The 21,089-nt window shown below is 38.0% G+C and overlaps 1 protein-coding gene across 3 annotated transcripts in view; it reads right to left on the minus strand.

The window, feature by feature from the left end:
* Window positions 1-637: 637 nt before the first annotated feature.
* SLK (STE20 like kinase) overlaps window positions 638-21,089 on the minus strand; it is a 51,085-nt gene continuing 30,633 nt past the window's right edge. For 2 of the 3 annotated variants that reach the window (XM_048505242.1, XM_048505241.1), the window contains exons 13-20: window positions 18,716-18,895; window positions 16,024-16,116; window positions 8,113-8,242; window positions 7,528-7,652; window positions 6,770-6,958; window positions 6,009-6,134; window positions 4,302-4,415; window positions 638-2,531 (exon numbers count right to left, since the gene is read on the minus strand). In XM_048505242.1, the coding sequence (XP_048361199.1) occupies window positions 2,385-2,531; window positions 4,302-4,415; window positions 6,009-6,134; window positions 6,770-6,958; window positions 7,528-7,652; window positions 8,113-8,242; window positions 16,024-16,116; window positions 18,716-18,895 (1,104 nt within the window). In that variant the 3' untranslated portion in view covers window positions 638-2,384. The remainder of the gene's footprint in view (window positions 2,532-4,301; window positions 4,416-6,008; window positions 6,135-6,769; window positions 6,959-7,527; window positions 7,653-8,112; window positions 8,243-16,023; window positions 16,117-18,715; window positions 18,896-21,089) is intronic. The other variant, XM_048505243.1, reaches the window with a different exon arrangement.

A 21,089-nucleotide genomic window follows, 5' to 3' on the forward strand; every position in this document is an offset into this window, starting at 1 on the left:
TTTGCAATAGCTTCAAAAGTGACAGAGCTGATAAACAGATGTTCCAAATGCCTTGTACTTTCACTAGTGATAGATTCATGCTGTTGTTGTATCTGCACGAATTCTCTTTTTAACATTAGAGAAAAAGTACAACAAATATGCACACCTTTTTGTCAGGGCTTCTTGCGACACTGGAAGATAGTTATCCGTTGCTATCTGGTTTTGCTTAAAGTGCAGTTTTCCATCATTTAATGGCAGATAGAAGAAGAACTGGGGGTGCAGAAAACAACAGACATAGGGAGTTATATTAGCCTAACATCTGACAGCCATCTTATTACATTTTATATGGCATTTGGTCTATGTTGGGACAATCTAGGACAATACTGCAAGGCATGAAACAGGCTTTGAAAGAAATACTACGTTACCATACAGGGCAGCTGACTGGCATACTACAGCAGATAACCATCTTTGCGAGGGAGGGGAGGATGCTGTCCATTGTGGCATTTATTTTGTTGTAAACAAGATAGATGTTCTGAATTCCCACAGAACAGTAGCACTGAGGATATAAAACCTTCAAACCAACGTTTCTGAAAGAGCAGACACTTTACAAGAGAAAATCTATATATAAAATGCCCCAAATAAATCAATGAACTTGAGATTTGTAAACAGATTATCTGTTGGTTAGACAGATAACAGTATTTAATGTTATAATCAATACTAGTTGTAAAGGTGAGGCTTAAAAAAGTAAAGGCCTTTGAATACTTTTTCATTCTACCTAAGCTATTTAAGATAAACACATTTCAGATCATTGTACACAGCAAATGTAATGAGCATCATGAATTTGCAACCTAGTACACAATATGCTTTGATAAAATAAAATACATGATATTAAGACTAGCTAAACAGTATTTGAAGGCAAACTATAACTTAGAAACAACAAAAGCCAACTTAAAACATGCATGTTAAAAAAACTATACATACTGTACTATCACCATTAAACAAGTTGACCTGATAATATGAAGTTCAATATTTGAGTTCTGTAAACCTGCCCTTGACCAAACCTGATTAAAGGGACTACTTAATTTTATAATCCTTTTCCTTCACATACATGAATGTTGCTGACATAATACAAAATTTGTAAGAAAACACCTGTTCTTGCATTTAATGGTGATTGTAAAATGTGGAATCTTACATATCATCATAAGATATCTACTAAAACATTAGTTCTCAAAGGATAAGAAGCAACCAACATTTATATTACAAATTCAGCATACCAAAAACAGTTTACAATACTGTATTTGATATGATTCTAATCAGATACCTCAAAGACTGCAGTTTTTTTGTTGAATGCAGGTACATCCCATGTCAACAGTGTGATAAATATTTCCATCCCACCCCAACAACAAATAAGTTATAGAACAATGAATTTTTGAAACAAAATTGTAACATTTTAGTAACATTATAGAAAACAATGAAACTGTTTAAGTTGTTTGTTTAACTGAAATCCATATAGAAATCAATGCTCTGACATAAATCCACCCTTTGCTACCAAAGATATCAGCACTGATTTAAGAAAAAGGATATATGTGATAATTTTCTGCTATAGAGTTTGAACATCTAGATTTCATTAGGAGAGAACCTGTCAATTAACTCTGTCTATATTCTATAATGCAAAGGTTCAAGCAAATGATGCACCTTTTATTCTGAGAAATCAATTCTGCAGTTTCATTTCAGTTTGCAGACAACCAGTAGCTCGAAATATGGACAAATCGTGCCTTTTAATATTGACAGAATTAGCTTTTACTAAATTTTAGGTACAAAATATTATAGGATGAGGATATGACAGAAGGGGAAACTAGCATTTCTATTCCAGTTACAGTAACACTAAAATGGGTTTCTGTAATTATAAAGATGATCCTCTTGTGAAAATAATACCCAATGAGTTTAAGGATTTTAGGCACTGAATATAGTGAGGCAGCCCATTCACACATAAAGTAATGGGCATAATGAATATTTGATTAAAATTAACAGAAGTATGCTGGCCTGAGAATCCTTTATATTCATTTATTGTTGGGGTATTACAGATTATCACTAATAATTTAGGCTCATTTTTCAACACCAACACAGTTGGATACAACATTTGAGACCAATTTTCAAAAGGCTATCTGTTCTTGAACTCCAGGAAAGATCCCATATCAGAATTCAAGACCACCATCTGTGCTTGTATTTTATACAGTCTCCCAGCATAAAAATGAACAAGAAAAAAATTACATCATCAACTATCTCCCGTGAAAGTGGATAAACTTCCACAGAGGTTCTTGGATGCAGATTTTATCACTGCAAAAACTGAAGATGGAAACTGCCATAGAAGAAAGAAAGCTCAATCCCTGCAGAGGTTTCCAGATTCATGATCCAGTGGAGTGCATGCTAGGGATTGGGTAGAATTTAGAAATCCGGCTTTGTGTTGATGGATTAAGGCACTCAGATTCTCCAGACATTTTAAAGAAAACCTCCTGTTCTTGAAGCTTCCGAGCAAATTCTTCTTCTAAAGTCTGATAAGATATGAAATAATTACAATTACTATGATGGAAATAATGCCAGCTTCTATCCTAATTTGCAAGAGGCAAGGCACAACAAAGTCCAATAAACCTTGGCACACTACCGGCACAACAAAGGGATGCTAAATAATCCACAGGAAACAGTTTATGATCTCAACAGGCCCATTACGCATGGAACACTTACCTCAAGCCTGTTCTCTGTACAGTGAGCCCACAGTGGGATCTCCTCATATTTCTATGTTTACACATGAGGAGGCAGGTGTGCAAAGTGTTGCGAGAAAATTGGAAGGCTGGCTAGGGGTGGAGAAAAGATGTCCACTGGGCAAAGCTGTGCCCACAGGCAAATCAGTCCCACTCTGGCAGTGAAGCAAGATTTAAATCATGCCATATGTGATTTCGTTTGCCGCCAAGAGAGTGGGAAGTGAAAGTGAGGCTCCAGAAAATACATCCGTACAAGAAATCTTGCTGCGGCAAACATCGGCCTCCACTATACAGCAAATAATTTGTGCGTAATCTACCATATTCTCTAAGAATTTGTGGTCTACAAGCTCTTCCATGCCTCCTGCAAAACTCAGGTGGGCTTCACAGGCTGCACATAAGTCTGCAGCTGCTGTGTGTGTGTGTGTGTGGGGGGGGGGTTCCCTATTTTTGCAGGTAGCTCTTCCACGCAGCCTGCAAAACCAGGATATTTAAAAGCCAGCTCAGTGCAGGTGTCAGCTCAGTTGATCCTTTCATTCAGCTGCGCTGCCAATATTTTGTGGGTTCAGTTTTAAGAAACCTGCAAATTTTGGAGGAAGTCAAAAAAGCCAACATGAGGGTTTGGCTTTTTATCAAAATGTGTGGGTCTTTTAAAACTGAATCTAAAAAATACCAATTTTGTTTTGCCCTCCCCTACACATTATTATGAGCTTTAGAGACAGAATTATGAGCTTTAGAGACAGAATTTAAACCTAAATATTTATAGTAAGAGAGGAGACTTTTGCAGAGCCCTTTAGTACACCTCAATTGTTCCTGCTCTGCATTAGCAAAGTCATGGGTGAATGCTAAAGCCCTTCGGGGACGGGGCGGGATAGAAATTTGAAACATAAATAAATAAATAAATAAATAAATAAATAAATAAATAAATAAATAAATAAATAAATAAACTCTGCGCTGTTACTTATACTGCAGTAAAGGTCTTACTTTGTGCGTAATTGGCCATATTACCTTTACTTAGGTCTCAATTTCTTGGTCGAATGAGTCACTGAGTGGGCCTAAAATGCTCCTCCCTCAGGCTCCCTCAACTGAAAATACAGTCTTAGTAAAAATTCCTTGCCAGCCTGGACTCTACAGTGAATGGGATTCACAACAGTGGGGCCTTAGACAGAGAGGGTATCAATGATGACTTAAGTCCAATAAACCAGTACTAACTTACATTGGCCTTTAGTAATTGTATTTTATATAAGCAATACATTTTTCAAAATATATGGGGTCTTTAAAAACAAATTACTTGAATATGCCTGTCAAATAATCCTAAATGTGTTATGTCTGGCACTGCTGCAGTAACCACTGGAGTTCTACACTGCATCTCAGTTAATGGCTGCACTAAAAGATATTTGTGTATTGTATTATTTGTAATTCAAGTACACCAAGAAGTTTAGAACACGAAAATTTCGAGGGAAACATGACAATAACTCATTACCACAATACAGGGATGTCTCATTCTGCCTGGGCTTTTATTTCTCCTAAAATGTATCAGCTTCCCAATACTGATGTTGACATTACCTTTTTCCGGGGTCTCAGTTTCTCTCGCCATTCTTTTAGTTCTTGGCTGTGTTCTTCGTCTAGCTCTTTTAGTTTCTGAGTCTCATGTTCAACCAGTAAGTGGCATTTTTCATTCTGAAAATGGGATAGAAGTAATCCCTTAGCAAAACTAAATCAGATTAGACAATTAACCACTTGTATAGCAGCATATGTTGACCTAATTCTTTAATTAGCTTAGTCTGTGTCAAAGATAATGATTACACGACATCCTGGTCCTGTTCTCTACTGGGTTTAGATCTGCAGCAAAATCTATGGCTTGCATTCTGTAAATACACTGCTAAAAATATAAAATATATTTTTTACCCTTACTTATGTTTATGCTAATTATACTATAAGCATGTCTCAAATCTCTTCAGCAGATTCTGACAGGCAACTTGTGCCCTTTTTGCTGTATGGGGAAAAGTCCAAAAAAACCCCTGTACCATAATCGGTCAGCAGCCTTTCTTTTCCGCAAAACTCTACTCGCTCATTTAAAAAGCACCACTTTGAGTTCGGGTGTCAACAGTATTACCAAAAGTCATACGATGCCTGCTTTACAATCACAATCCATTATCATAGGAGCCTTATTTTCAAATAATATATTTATAGCCAGTGTACCAATTCTGCACTCTTCTAGTCTTTCTGCTAATTTCTTCAAGCAGAATTAGTAGCTGCTACGGTTTTACAGTTATGGCCAGAGTTATTTCCACCTTGTTTTTATTAACTGTATCCAGCATATAAATTCAGCATTCATTACTAAGAAAAAAACAAGTACCCATTCTCAAGCCCAAACTCCTAGACAGAGATTAGCACAACAAGGAACAACAATGAAATGAAATTTGACCCAAGTTTTTATCTAAACAAAGCAGTGCAGCCAAATTTAAGCAGCTGATTGTTCTTAAGCCCATTAAGTTCAATGTGCTTCTGCCTACTCAGCTTTGAACACAACTGCTGCCTCAGTTATACAAAGCAATTATTCTGCCAGCTAAATGTGGATTCTGGCATATTTTCCAAGCCATTTATCCTCCAAAACATTGCCTCCAAGTAGTCAGTACAAGTTTGCAAGACCTGAGCAGGGCTGTTAACGATAGAATGTTTTGGAAGACATTGATACATAGGGTCACCATGAGTCAGTAGAAACTTAACAGCACTTAATACACACAGCCAATAATGCTCTGTAGGTGGCCAGAATTTCAGATGGAGCTTGCTTCCTCAAGCCATCACCCATTTAGCAGGCTAGGCAGGTACTATACGGCTCTACCAATCTTCTTTTCACAAAAGATTATTTAGAAGGACAGAAATGGCACTGATACCTTTGGATATAACTTTCATTTTTTCAACACTACTACTATTGCAGACAGAAGCGAGTAGTTTAGTGATGAAATAATCAGCTTCATAAGAAGAAATCCACATCATCTACAGACCTATGTGGAGAACCAGTTACCACTACCTAGACCTTACAAATGCAGCATGGAGTTCAGCACATAAAAAAGATAACAAAATCAAACCTGTAGATAAAGAACAAAAAATGTATCTGGACCACATGTCAGTGTGCTCAATGCCTTGGTTACATAAAACATCTGTACACAGTAGAATTACATATAAAATATACCACATGCAAGGTAGGCAAGTAGCCCAATGCCTTAAAAGGCAAATTTGGATTAACAATGATGAACACTATATTTTTACCTGCAGCTGATGCAATTCTCTAATGTTGGCCTCACACTGCAATTGAAGGTCTCGCATTTGATTTTCATGTTTCTGATGCTGAGCCAGTCTTTCATTTTTATGCCTCTTTTCTTCTTGAACAGCAAACTTTTAGAAAGTCAGAAGAACATTATTAAAACTGTGTGGTACTCACAAACACATGTAATTACACATTTAACTAACAGGAAAATTATTAATACCAGCCAAATCAACAGGAATAGGCTGTTAAACGTTATTTGTAGAAGTGCTTCCTATTCTTTTCTGGTATATGTATCAAATTTTATCTTCCCTGATCAGCAAACCACATAATTATGACATCTGTCTACAAACCCAATTATAATGAACCAACAGATGAACTAGTTTCATCATGGGGAATGTCCAGGAATCAGTTGCAGGGACATCTTCCAAAGACCAGAAGTCATGAAATTGATTCAGAAGAATATACAAGTTGTGGGTTTTCTGGGCTGTATGGCTGTGTTCCAGTAGCATTTTCTCCTGATGTTTCGTCTGCATCTGTGGCTGACATTTTCAGAGGATGCAGGCGGAACGTGAGGAGAAAATGCTACAGGAACACGGCCATACAACTTGAAAATCCCATGACACCCTGGTGATTCCGGCCATGAAAGCCTTCAACAATACAATATACAAGTTCTCAGAACTGTACAGATAAACGGCGGGCAGCTCAATGCTGCTTAAGTAACTTCAGTTCTATCTATTTAAAACTATTTTCTGTTAGTTGTCACCTGCTTAATCTTCTCACGATCCTGTTCTGGAGTGCTTGATGAGTTAATTCTTAGGCTTTTTTTGAACATCGCCATTCTAGTTTTTGCTTCACTACGTTGGATTTTCGGCAGCCTGACTTTTTCCTGGGTTTGCTTGTTTTTTAGCTCCTCAAAAAGCCTCTGGTTATATCTTTGCATTTGCTCTGTTTCCTTTAAAAAAGTTTATTGGGGGGAAAAGTGTTTATTCAGCATTAAGGACTCCAATTCAACAAATAGTTTATTAGTATAAATTTTACCAAACTCATATTAAAACTTTTTATTGAAACAGTTATCTTCAGATTTACACAAATTTACACAAACTTTCACCAATTCACATATTTAACAGTGACCAAAATTTTGTCATGGTAAAAAAATAAATGAAGCTATTCTATATACAGATAAAAAAGGGGAGGTGATCAAATTTTTCATTTGGCACCAACCAAGGAAAAGTAGACACACAGTCACTGCATTGGTCCACTAAAATTTGTTGCTTCCTGTTCAACTACCCCCATTGTTTACTGTTCTCATTTGTTTGTAACATAAGGTAAGGTGCAATTTCAGGTTGGTCAATCTGTCCTTCCCCGTTGATGAATTTAAGAAGCCTTTCTAATACTATGAACCTCAAATTATGGAAAACATTTCCAAGTATTATTTACATAATGAGAAAAGAAAATAGGCAGAAAGAAGGATGATAAAATTTTTTCCAAGTTAAAGCCTTGGGAACCTGGGATGGCACTCACCTTTTCATGACGTTTCAGCAGCTGGTGTCTCTGCATAAAGTACTGATCTTTCAGTTGTTGTTTCAGCAGTTGGTGCTTTTCCTGCAAGTGTCTCTCTTCCAGCTCCCATATTGCAGCTTCACGGGCTAAAGGGAATTAAATGTTTCTTAAGAACCTCTTCAAACATATTTTTAAATGGAGAGTCCAAATGTAAGTTATGCATACTTCACCCAAGCCTACATAATCTCATGTTTTAAAGTGAAGTCACTTCAAAACATTCCCCTGAAAAAATAGATGAGGAGTCATTAAATGAGGAGTGAACTTGGGTGAAGTAATTATTTGCTCAAGGCTTTTTCGCCATCCTACTGAAAAAATTAAGATACAAATGGGTTCAGCTGCGTAAAAATAATAGATACTGCATACCATTTTTATACTCACATAACAAAACTCAAGTAGCCTTTTCCGAACAAACAGAACTATAGGAAAACTATTCTGCAAGTATTCCTTATATGAAGCCATTGTTTACATTCCATGGTGTTTGCACAAGAGCATTAGAGTGCAGCATGAGTCCTTAATTGCTTCTATAAGTTCATCAGGGAAAAATACCTCTCATGAGCTGTTGCTTGTTATTAAGACAGTCCCGTTCTATAGTGGCTAGCTCAGTTTTTTGTTGCTGAATTATTTTCTTTAGTGCTGCATCCAATTCTTGTTGCTGCTTCTGTACAAACTCTTGTTCCTATCAAGAAATAACCAAAATTAAATAAATCATACACAAAACTCAGCCATTGGCCTTTCTAATAAATCCTTCCTTTCAAGAAACTCAGGACAGTGTTTTATAATATCATTATAAGAACAGCCGCACCCCTATAAGCCCATTTAGTTTAATAAACTTTGACAGGTGCATCTCCACTTACAATTGCACTGCTAGCCTCATAGCTGTCAAGTGAGCTAGGTTATACAGACACAGAGAAAGAAACCAGCACAAACACCTTCCCACAAAACCTTCACTGAGCTTTATAGATGAACATCAGTCTAAATACAGGATCACCACAACGAAACCTAACTTTCTAGCTAAAGGCCAATTCAAATTGTACTCATGCATTTCACGTGATTTCCACTATATTTTTTGTTTCAACAAAGCAATGTCTTCTCCAAATTTATTATCAGACTAATATAGAACTGCTTTATATGACTGAAACAGTGGCAACCACTTGTAACAATTTTTCCAGGGCAAAAGGCTTGCCAAACTCATGACTTCATTACATATTTGAACAGCAGATTGAAATATCCTTAGGGTATTCAGCCAAGAGGAAATGAACAACAACAATCTAATCAAGATTTCAATTCCATTAAAAGATTCTGTTAAAACCCAACATGAATTCCTAAGGAAGACTGATTGCCAAATTAAGTTAGTTTCTGACAGGAGTAAGACAAAAAAAGACAAAGTTGCATTACTTCAGTGATTCCCTTGACAGTTTGTGATTGCAGCTCCACTAGGATGATCCAGGTGACCTGGACTGGAAGAACGGCTCTCACCGTAAATAGAAGCTTTTGCCCTTAGGGACTTCAGCAATGGCCAAATCTGACTAGAAATGTCACCATGTTCACATTTGACCTCAAATGAGCTAGGATGATTTGTGGAAGAATTAAACAGTGGGAACAAACGGCTAAAGCAGAGGCAGCAAAAAACCACACACCATCTTTCACATCACCTTCTACTTGGTCCTTTGAATTGGAAATGCCAGGATTGAACATAGGTCCTTCTACATGCCAACAAGATGCTCAACCACAGAGTCATGGCCCTTTCTAGCAGGCATTCCTTGGTTATGCCTGGATCGAGCACAACTGAAAATTATTTCCAGCAGGAACATTTTATAATACTAGATTCTGGTACCTATGGGCTCCTTCAGAAGCCAACTTACCAATGAAAATTATGGCTAAAATCAAAATAAATAAGAATCCATTAATTGTTCTGTGAAAGGCTAAAATCTCATTGAGCATCCCATGAGGGCAGAGCAGATGCTAACAGTTAGCAAAGGGGTCATTCTAAGCAGCTACACTAGTAATTCCAAATCATACAAACAGATGATGTTTTCTTATACTATATTACCTAACTGATCTGTACAGTAATGCTTCAACCCAACTCAGTCTCTGATAGCTGCAAAACAGCAGCAGCTATCTAATTAAATAACTCAATATAATAAATAAGTAAATACATGTCTCACACATATGTATTGCTGTTTTTCCAATGTATCCAGGCTGCTGTGATTTATAAAGTACAAGGTCATTTAAAAGTATAAGTGAATACAAAGCAGTTTCTTGTCAGAATGTATTTGGATATTAATAGTTCAACAGCTATCATGTGGGGTCCATAACATTTTGGACATTAAAAAAGGCTGGTAACCACTGTTCTATGAAAAAGGCTCGTTTATTTCATTTTCAATGTATTTCCACAAAACAGACAGTATTTATGGCTCAAGAATACAGTGCACTTTTAGAAGCACTATGAGAAATAACAGTAATGTGGCACTTTCATCCCAAACAAGTCTGGCATGGCAATGGAGACCACAATGCTCATCAAGGGGTTTAAAAAGGTAATAGAACAAGGAAGCATTTAAAGAAGGAATGATAGTGGCCACAATGCTTCATTCCCAAAGCAGCCAAAGATTCAGCTGACAAAATGACTAAGAGCCCAATCCAGAGGAGGGCGGCAGACTCACCTCTGGAGCCAGTGCAGCTTTGTGCTGGCATGGATGCCCACCCGGCTGCTGCAAGGGGCAAATAGCCAGCAGAGGGGCCAGATACACTTGACTGGGTGCAAGGCTGAACACCACTCAAAGTCAATGTAAAAAGAAGAACTTTATTGATTTGGGTCGCCCGAACTACAGGGCGCTGGAACTGAGGATTCTTGTCCTCAGTTCCAGTATTTATTCTATTTACAAAAACAGACAGCAACCAATCAGCTTTTCCCCTCAACCCAGTTCCTGGTCTCTCATTGGTTCTAATGGAGCTACATAGTTTCGTTTTGCCGTAGCTCCCTAGCTTGGTTTCCCGCTCTAATGCAAAAAGGCGGGAGCTGGGAATTGCAGACCTGACATCCCAGGGCTGCACAGGTCCATAGTACCTAACCCACTGTTTTCCAGCCCTGTAACATCCAACCACTTCTGAGACTTCTGAAGAATTTAAGTATCCTCTAAAGCAGTCGTTCCCAAAGTAAGAAGTATCATGCCATGATGAGCACTGAGATTACCTAGGGAGGCACTAAGAAACGAGGGAGTAGCAGGAGGGTGCTACCGGTAGAAGTGCTTCCTTTTGATCAGGCTATGGCACAAGGCTGGCAAATGGCACTGAGTTTCTGCTGAAATCTGGTGGAAGCTAAGGAAATTTTTAGTAAATACACCACCAGAGCTTGAGCAATCTGGGAGCTCTGCAATGAGAATTATTTTGAATATTTGCCACTTCATACTGAAGTTTGTTAGCTATCAAAAGGCAACTGTGTGAGACACTTTTTGACACCATTGTGGAGTTTTCATAAACGCTTCACTCTGTGATGAACTCAAAGAGATCCAACACAACTCTGCTTATTTAGCTGAACTATTCGCAAACTCCAATGAAATTAAATTTGCAGCTGCAAGGATATGAGGGTTGAACTTATTATGATGAATTTGTCATCTCTGTAGTTATTTTGCAAACATTAACTCTTTTCAAATATCGAGCTAAATTAACTCTATTCAATTACAGAGTCAAATTCAATAGATGCCACTGCAAGCTGTCTGAGCTAGAAGAGGAAAGCGGGTTACAAGATGACGACCTGCAAGCTTTTTGTGATTATCTGGATATGATAAATGAAGATATGTCAGAGGGATCTGAGGATCATGTTTCCAATAGGCCCATGTTTCCCTTACTTTAAGCAAATCATATCTGATATGTTTGTGGCTGCAAAGGTCTACACAGAGGAAACATGCAGTTTATCGGCACAAATGAGCAATAAGTTTACAGCGCTAATACTGTCTTGCTGACAGAGAAGAAATTCTTTACTTACAATAATTTGGCACAGTCTATTTGGCTGTTACAGAGTCATAAAGAAGAACATTGGCATTGTGTGCAGTTCCAATTTGTCTCACCAGTCCTCATCGACAGCACTTTACATGGAAAGTCCTGTATACACAGCAGGACATTTACTGGGTTTTTAAAAAGTAGCTTTGACTTAAGCTGGGAGGGAAAGCACAAAAGTGTCTATTACCCATGTGCTTATAACAAATCCACTAGTCACTGCAGTTTTGTATATAAAGAAACATTTCTAGAGATCCAACATATGAAACCACATATGGTTAGATTTTTCCTCTTCATTTAGTAGCTACACTGTATCTAAGATTATGATGAGCAAAAGAAAAATAAAGAAAAAGAAGAAGAAGAGGAAGAGGAAGAATAGTAGTAGTAGTTTGGATTTATATCCCCTCTTTCTCTCCTATAGGAGACTCAAAAAGGCTTACAATCTCCTTGCCCTTCCCCCCTCACAACAAACACCCTGTGAGGTGGGTGGGGCTGAGAGAGCTCCGAAAAGCTGTGACTAGCGCAAGGTCACCCAGCTGGCGTGTGTGGGAGTGCACAGGCTAATCTGAATTCCCCAGATATGCCTCCACAATTCAAGCGGCAGAGCTGGGAATCAAACCTGGTTCCTCCAGATAAGAGTGCACCTGCTCTTAGCCACTATGCCACTGCTGCTCCTGGGCAGTAGTCCTGGGCAGATGTAATGATAGAGATCCTTCAGGGGTATTTTTGAGAGTGGTAGACACTGCAGGTTTTTGGTTCTCCCTAATCAATCAGCAATATAAACACTTGCATGGTTAGAGCAGCATTGTTTCTATACCAGCATTAGCTTTGGTTAGCATGACTACGTTGACAGTCAGAACACTCAGGTGGTTCACTGGGCTCCAAATGCTGAGATGTCAACTTCTAGAGAGCAACTATTTTTGTTGCTTTTCAGAAGATTTACTGTTACTGTTCATGCATAAAGGGCAGGGGCATCACACCTTGATCTGCACATCAAGAGTAGGATCATGGTGAAGAGAAGGTGGCTCAGAGGTGTACAAAATTTCATTTGTAACACCAGCAGATCCAGATAACCCGTTTCCCACAAAAGGCGGGAAAAAGCTCACTCTTGACTTCCACATGCCTGGTACTACAGTTTTGTCCTCCAATACTTCATGCATGTCCCTGTAGAACAGCACTCCCTTCCTTGTAGCAGACCTTCTGGCCCAGCCGTCAACCACCCCCACCAATCAGGTCTTCAAAACTGTGTGCATTCGCTTGTGACCTCCAGCCTCCTGTGACTAATCTTGTTTGTGGGGATATTCCGTATTAGCGTGGGCGACAGATTCTGAATTGCTGGCTGAGGTTGTTATGCTGGGTGAGTAGAAAGGAAACACAAGGCACAGTTTTTATAAGGAAGGGTAGGGAAGGCTTCCTATACTCTCCTCAATACACTACAACTCCGGTGCTTAGTTTGTGCTTATTGTCAATGTTGCTTTTGGTTCTCTGCTCTTAGTCCTGGCCTAGATTTTGGTGAAGTCGCAACTTTGGTTCCTGCAGGCAAACATGACTATGTTGCCGTAATTATTATATCACGTGGCTTCCTGCCATATACTTGAAGCTCCATCAGTCCTGATGGTGCCATCTGTAGATTAAAGGTGGACCGTAGGACTGGAAAAGCAGAATGACAATCATCATATGATGACAATCATCATATAGCAAAGAAGGAGCATGAAACTGTGTGAGCTTGTTGCACTTTCCTAACCTAAGCAATGGTTAGAAAATTTAGTATTGTTCCTATGCACTAGGTCAGTGACATTTGCCTTGTCTAAAAATTGTAAAGCATAATGTTTACCAATTCATTTAAATAAGCATATATAAGTTGAATATGTGTTTGTGTTACATACACTTTATTTCAAATAACTTTGGCTGGTGAAAAAAAAAGTTAATGAAGACATTGGGCTGCAGTATAATAACTCAATAATCAAAGCACCCTAGCAGTATCAAAACTGCAGTGAAAAGAGATTCCACAAGCAAAAATCAGATGTTATCTGAGCTTCAACAGACTTAAAAGAGTCTTGTAATAGCTTTGAGAAAAGTTCTCAAATCTGCCTTTTCCAAGAAGAAATCTTCAACAAAATGTGTTGGATTTAGAAACTTTTAATGAAAATGAAGATTAGCATTATAACAGAGGGAGATTTTTTTCAGCTTGAAGTTATGAGAAAGTAAATATTCAAATGCAGTAACTGATATTACAATGACCTATTCTACAGTTTTGTTGAACAAAAAGCACCTATATGACAAAGCAGAAGACATTTGCCTTCTACATAGGATTACTAATGTTATTTGATCAGAAAGGATTAGGTATCCTAAATGAAACTCTGCAATTCTGGGTAGACTGTTGCCACTGCCAATCTGGGAAAAGCCATGCAAAGTAGAGCATATGGGATGAAGACGATTGTACCTATTCTTTCTTAAAGTCCCAACTGCCACTCATCAAGGGAAAAATGGAAAATAAAACCAGGACTTTTGATAAAATGTTATACTACTGCTCAAGACAGAGAAACACAAGAGATTCCCATCACTGCCTCAAGAATTAAAAATTTAGGATGGAACTTCCTATGAGGCAGAGCATGGAAAACTCATTGGGAGTTAACACCAGGAAACGTCCTGGAAAATGACCACATTTCACAGCACACAGAAAGACAAAAATGTAGCTTTCAGTTCGCATATGTGCTGAAAATCAACAAGTTCAGACAATTTGTTTATAGTAGCTACTTCTTTATGCATTTTAACTCATTTTTAGAAACCAATTTAATACAGATTATTCAGCAAATATGAGCAAGAGAAAAAGCAGAGAACACAAGCTAAAACTACAGAGGAAAATATGCATGGTTTGGAATATTGAACTTACATCCTGCATTACTGCACTGAAGAGTGTACATGAGGACAACTGAAAAGACTGAATCATAACCTGAGCAACGCCCTGTGGAGCAGAATACAATGCACTTCCCAGGTCAGAATGTACGCATAAGTCTTGCACTCAAAAACAGAATATTAATGATGTGACTGCAGGACTACTGGCTTAATCAAACTACCAAAACTTGCACATAGTGAAAGTTGTTCATATACTGAACCATTTTTATTTAGTAATATAAAATCTCTATTTTTTTATACTAGAGTAATGAACGAGTAGTAGGTGACAAAAGAAACTATTTGTATTAGAAACCGCAAAACAACCAACCCTGAATGTTTTGTTTCCTCTGTATTTATCCAGTTTGCCATAAAACTCAGTTCTCTGTGCCATAAAACATTAGGCTTTTCTCCAATATATGAAAAACTGCAGCTCACAGCAGTTACTCTACAGCAAAAAAGTTTCTTAACACTGGCTAGATGTGAGTGATTTCTGGATGAAAGTAAGGTACACTACTGTCAACAACATTTGCTTCATAAAAGTAAGGATCTCTGCCTTCAGGGGAATTACATGCAAAAAAGCACACTGCTCTGAATAGGGTACCACACATTCAAGCTTGTTACTAGTCTGGCCCCCTTTCCTCCTTCCTCAATCATTCCAGCTATATTCTTTAGCACTCTGGCTCAGTAGCTTTTTTTTCCCCTAGAAAACGAAGACAACTAGAAACTGAGACAAAATTTGTTTTAAAAGCATATCTGTGAGTCATTAGTAACTCACTGTACATTACTATGCAAAGCCATTGTTTGGATAGAGGAAGTTGACTTAAAAGTGAATATACATAATATAGAGGCTTAAAAGTGAATATACATAATTTTGATTTACTATAGATATCTTGCACACTCTTAATTAAAATTAAATACACTATGGCCCCTTCCACACATGCAGAATAATGCACTTTCAATCCACTTTCACAATTGTTTGCAAGTGGATTTTGCTATTCCGCACAGTAAAATCCAGCTGCAAAGTGCATTGAAAGTGGATTGAAAGTACGTTATTCTGCATGTGCGGAAGGGGCCTGTATGTTACCTATAACAAAGTGCCTGGAATACAGAAGGCACTTGAACAGTTGATCAGTAATTACTATGAACACCAGTCCTGCAGAGACACTTTACATTGCCTAAGAATACAGGATCTGCTGAAAAGACTGAAATGTTGTACCATCATATAAGCACATTTACTATTTTATATGCTTGATAAAATTGCCCTTTACACTAAATGTTTTGAACAAAATGGACATTACAACCTCATATTTCCCCCATACAGCATATTTATAGTTCATCAGCCCTCTTTTAATACAATAGCATTTTTAAAATTTGGATATATGTCTTTAACTAAAGGCAACTAAACAGCTAAAGTATTGTGCTTCTATTTAGACAACACTCACTATGTGGGTGAAGTCTCTGGAAAAGTAAATATCAAATTCACTCCAACACACACACAAAAAAATAGTCAAAGCTATGAGAACAAAAGCGGCTTTGGGAATTTTAGAAGCATGAAGCTGCAGCTGTTACCTGAGCATGCTGGGATTGGGTAAGCTCCTCTTTCTTGCGTTTCATGAGCTCTTTTCTCAGCTCTTTTGGTGCTTTCTCCACTTCATTAAAAACCTACAGTGCACAAGCATGCAGAAGGTGGGGAAAAGAACCCTTTTTCTCCACAGCAAGCATGTATGGTAAATACAAGAGAAGCAGATCAAGCACTAAAAGGTATCAAAAGCATGCATCAAAGCCAGAAGAGTTAGCTGGATAATAAATGGACCGAAAAAGAAGACATGCATGAAGCACGGGCTAATCACATTCCAAAGAGTAGTTAGATGCTAAATTCAGGTTTCATGCAAATGCCAATGATGTGCAATCACAAACAGTTTTTACAGAAGGGGACACGTGTACATCAGCAGTCACCAAAATATGAACTATTCTGTAGTGATGACAAAAAAGGTTTCACTGTCATAGCAAAAGCTCCAAAATAGCTGGTTGCTTAGATTATTATCACTTGAAAAAACAGCTACTGCTGACATTTCTGTCAAGCTGAAATAGTTAGCAAAAAAATATTCAATTAAAGCCGTAACCACTTCAAAGGGATATTTTACATTGTGCAGGAGTAAATTTTCAGTTTCAGAAGGTAATCTAGATATTGCCATTCATGTCTATTAGACGAGAATTATGTTCCAGAAACTTGCAATTTGTATATAGCAGTTAAAGAATTTCAAAGATAATCTTCTAGAGAAACTAAGTGATCTGTTGATAATGCAGATTGAATAGATGATTAAAGTCTGATTGCATTGTTCCATACTTTTATGGAAGGATTATATACAGTAGATTTGTTTTCCTCACAGTAACAAAAGCTAACAAGTATTCAAGAACAAATGACTGTTTATCAGTTGAAGAACCCTCAGGAAAAAATACAGCCCAAATCACCACATGCTATTCCTGTTTGTATGAAAAGATTTGTTTGAGCACATCACATATCTTTACCAGCTTCCCATTAAAGCCCAATCACCAGTAGAGACTCACAGTGCAAGAGGTTCAGCAAAACAAAAGTTAATATTGTACAGATTTCAAGAAACACATGGATTAATGAACTGAACTTAATTCTCCACTGAACCTGAACTAAACCAAAATCAAATTGGTTGTGTCCTTTAAATTTGCTTCCATTTCAAAGCTTAATATGCATTTTATTTCAAACCTTCATGTGCTTCATTCAGAGGCAAAATCATTCCATAAATTTCTCAAATGGAATTATGCATGTAAATGAAAGCTACTGTAAAGATTTAAGATTTTCTAAGGCAGAAAACTACAGCAAAGAGTTCTAAACCTGACACTGTTGTAAAGTTATCTTTTTGCTTCCACACACAAAAGTAAAGTAAAAAAGTCAACTATATAGCAGTGTTTTTTCCTTCCAGAAATATAGGCTTAAAATCCTCACTGACTTTTATATTATTACAGTTATCTTTTCCACATTGCGACTTTTCCCATTGCGATTTTGAAATATCAGGAGAAGGCATAAGAAATTAAATGGGAATTTTCGGGGAGTTTTGCAGAGGCTCCAGATGACACAGAAAACGATTAGAAACTCAGAAATATGTAACATATATGTACAGTATTGTATAAAATCAACATATTTGATCTTTCAATACCATAAATATACACAATTTCTTTTTAAAAGTTAAAATGGAAAATAAAATTTCAGATTCAGATTTATTCTCTGGCACAAAGGGAGGGCCAAATTTTTTACACAGATTTCCATATTGTGGAGGGTGCCGTGCCCTTACTCCCAGCGATGTGGAAGGGATAGCTTTTTCTCCTGTTCTGCTTTGATGGTTTTGCTTCATCACGTAAGTGATTTGTATGTTCCTGTATATCCATTTAGTAGATTTACTGGTTACAGTTTGAAGAAGCAAACTGGATTTGGAGGATTTTCTGTCCGCCCTTTCTCAGCATTAAATCTACTTTTAAACACCATCTACATTATAGATCCTCAGCCATTACTTTTCTCAACACTCAAAACAAATAGAGCTGCTTCTATGGTAGCAGAAACTTTGAAATCAAGGCTGATCATAGCTACTATTCTCACTCACATTAAAATTTATAACATATGTCAAAGATAAAGTTATTTTCACTATAATTTTATATCTAAATTTGCTGTTTTAATTGTACATGACTTCCAATAGCAAGATATTTCCCATGGGTAAGAACACACTGTTGGATTAAAACTATTAAAAGCAGAGTTCCATTTGTGGAAGGTATCTTTGTTGCCTTTCTCCTTTTTAAAGACCCATAAAGTGACACAAAGTTGTGAAACTTTGGAGAACAGAGAGATGCAGGCATGGGGCTGCAGTAGGAAGGGGGAATTGGCAGAAATCATCTAGTGCTTGCACAAGAGAAAGGTCAATTGCTGCCAATTCACCATTCAGCATCCCAAACCATTCAAAGGCACCCTGATCTGCATGAGCTGCAGGAAGAAGATGACAAAGATCCTTTCTGAGATTCGCATTCTACTTGAAATATTCCACATCCAGTACATCTGAGGAATTTGATGGGGAAATAACTTTTTAAATAACATCAGAATTCATCAGGAATGATGAAGACCGTTACAATGGAAAAGCACTGAAATGTAGTTACTAATGGCTTAAAGCAACCTTTATGAAAAACAGACATAGCTAAGATCAGAGACCAGCCCTATATCCCTTCTAAACAGAGTCGTTACCTCTTTCTTTTTGTTTTTCAACATGTTCTGGAACTTGGTTAGCTCTTTCTCCTGTTCTGCTTTGATGCGTTTTGCTTCATCACGTAAGCGATTTGTATGTTCCTGTTCCAAGCGTTCTATTGTCTGCTTCTGCTGTTTTTCTAGATTTTCAATTTCTTGGTCATAGTGCCGCTTCTTACTCTGAAAAATTAGGCATTTATTTATAGAGCTACATTTGAGAAAAAAGGCTCCATATGTAAAGAAAGCTTAAATTTGCATGCCACCATTTAAGTAAGTGTTTATGATAGAACATGAAACAACTGTTTGTAGCTTTCTGTTTAAAATTTCTTGGAAATAGTATTCCAGAGAGAACTCATCCAAACTTTTGCTCTCTAAATCTTACACTAATTCCACCAAGCCAAAGCTTAAACAATTATTCTCCATCTACAGAACTCAGGGTCATATATTTTTTTATAGTTCAGAGCAGAATTTTTAAGCTTCTCAAGTAGGCCTAATGTTGCAAGATATTGTTTTTATCTAAAATATGTACATTACAACTAACCTGAAATTCAGCTGCATAAAAGAACACATCCTGCCCATTTTATTATGGGTATATTTGTTGATCTTTGTATTTTATGTGACTTCTAGAAGAAGCCTGTGATGAATGAGCACACAGAACTCTTCATATAACTGTGGCTCTACTATTTGCATTGCCAGAAGAAGGAAAAAACTGCATATAAATCAGGATCCAAAGCACCATTGGACAGCAATGGGATATCATGGGGTTTCCTCCAATGGAAAGGCAAAGCCCTTTATTGCCCACTAGATCTAGCCTCAGTTTGTTTTGGGAGAGTTTACACTACTTTGGAATGTTTCAATCATTAGCAGGAAACCAAAGAATGCCATAATCCTTAATACAGCAATACCGACTATGCAAATTCTAGGTGGCTGAAACTAGTTGAGGGAAAAATCAACACTCTTGGCTTTTCATTAGAGTCGTTAGTCCCTCTTTCCCTATCAGAAGCATATAGCTGCTTGAATACAGCAATATACTAGAAATGAATGTTATTTTCTGCAAGGGGCCAACATGCTAGCCACAGCCTGGTACCTGTACTTATATGTCCATGCTGTAATAGGACAATTTCACATTATGAAATAAAGACAAAGCTCCATCACCTTACCCACTGTTGACAACCAGCGTCTATGCAGAGTGTTACTATTTCTGAGGTCAGAGAGGTTGATGCTTTCAATAAATAAGCCATATCCAAAGTACATGGGATGACATGCAAACCTATACTTGGTATAACCCCAGCAAAAACTAAATTTCCACACTTATTTGTCCGTGAGTGGCCACATCAAGTATTTTCGGAATCAGCCAGCTAAAAGCCAAATTCCTGAATGCAAATCCTCATTTGGTCACTGGTGAGAGCAGTGTTGAACTTGTAGCACTGATGAGCAATAAAATTGCTAGTACAATAAGAAAAGGAGTGTCAGCACTGGTTCCTTCCGCAACAGGAATGCAAGCTTCGACCTGCCATTGAAGGTACCTTCAAACAGCCAAACCTAACTGGTCCGGGGTACCATGCCATCACTAATATTTCTATATGATCTCTGGTTGGCTGGAACTACAATGAAGAGCAATGAAAATGGTACTGAAATACCAGCAGATTCAGGCTTTGACATTTTTATCCACATAAAATGTAACTAAGAAGGATTTTAAGGGCTTTCCACATTCCTTGAAATCCTAATCTTCTTCTCAAAAATATTTGAATGTAAAAACTTGGCACAGTGCTACAAGATTAGTAAATGCATTCAAAATGAGGACCCAATCAAATAGATCAGACCTGGGCATTATACGGCCTGCGGGCCACATCCGGCCCGCCAGATGACCCTGACTGGCCCCCCTGCCTTGCTGGGGAGCGAGGCACCTTTGAAAGCCCCGCAGAAGCCGGTTGCCTTGGTTGCCTGCTTCTGCGGGGCTTTCAAAAGATGCCTGTATGCTGGGGGGTGAAACAACTGAAAGCCGCAGAAGCCGGTTGCCTTGGCTGCTGGCTTCTGCGGGGCTTTCAAAAGCGCCCCCCCCCCCGCCTTGCTGGGGAGCGAGGAGCCTTTGAAAGCCCCGCAGAAGCCAGCAACCAAGGCAACCGGCTTCTGCAGGGCTTTCAAAAGCACCAGTCGATGAAAAAAGTAGGTCAAGGGACTTACTTGCTTGATTGTCACAGTGGACAACTATGCAGGTAGGTTAAGCCTGAGATTCTTTGTGACAAATAGTGTTGTATGCAGAACTGTTGCCACTGATTCCAAGTTGATCTGTGCACCTGTCTGTCACTTATCAGCCCCTATTATGCAGAATTGAGTTTAGCCTTTTGGCCCGGCCCTCCACAATATTTTCTGT

Source organism: Sphaerodactylus townsendi, linkage group LG08 (genome assembly GCF_021028975.2).
Source record: "Sphaerodactylus townsendi isolate TG3544 linkage group LG08, MPM_Stown_v2.3, whole genome shotgun sequence".
Classification (NCBI taxonomy): Eukaryota; Metazoa; Chordata; class Lepidosauria; order Squamata; family Sphaerodactylidae; genus Sphaerodactylus; species Sphaerodactylus townsendi.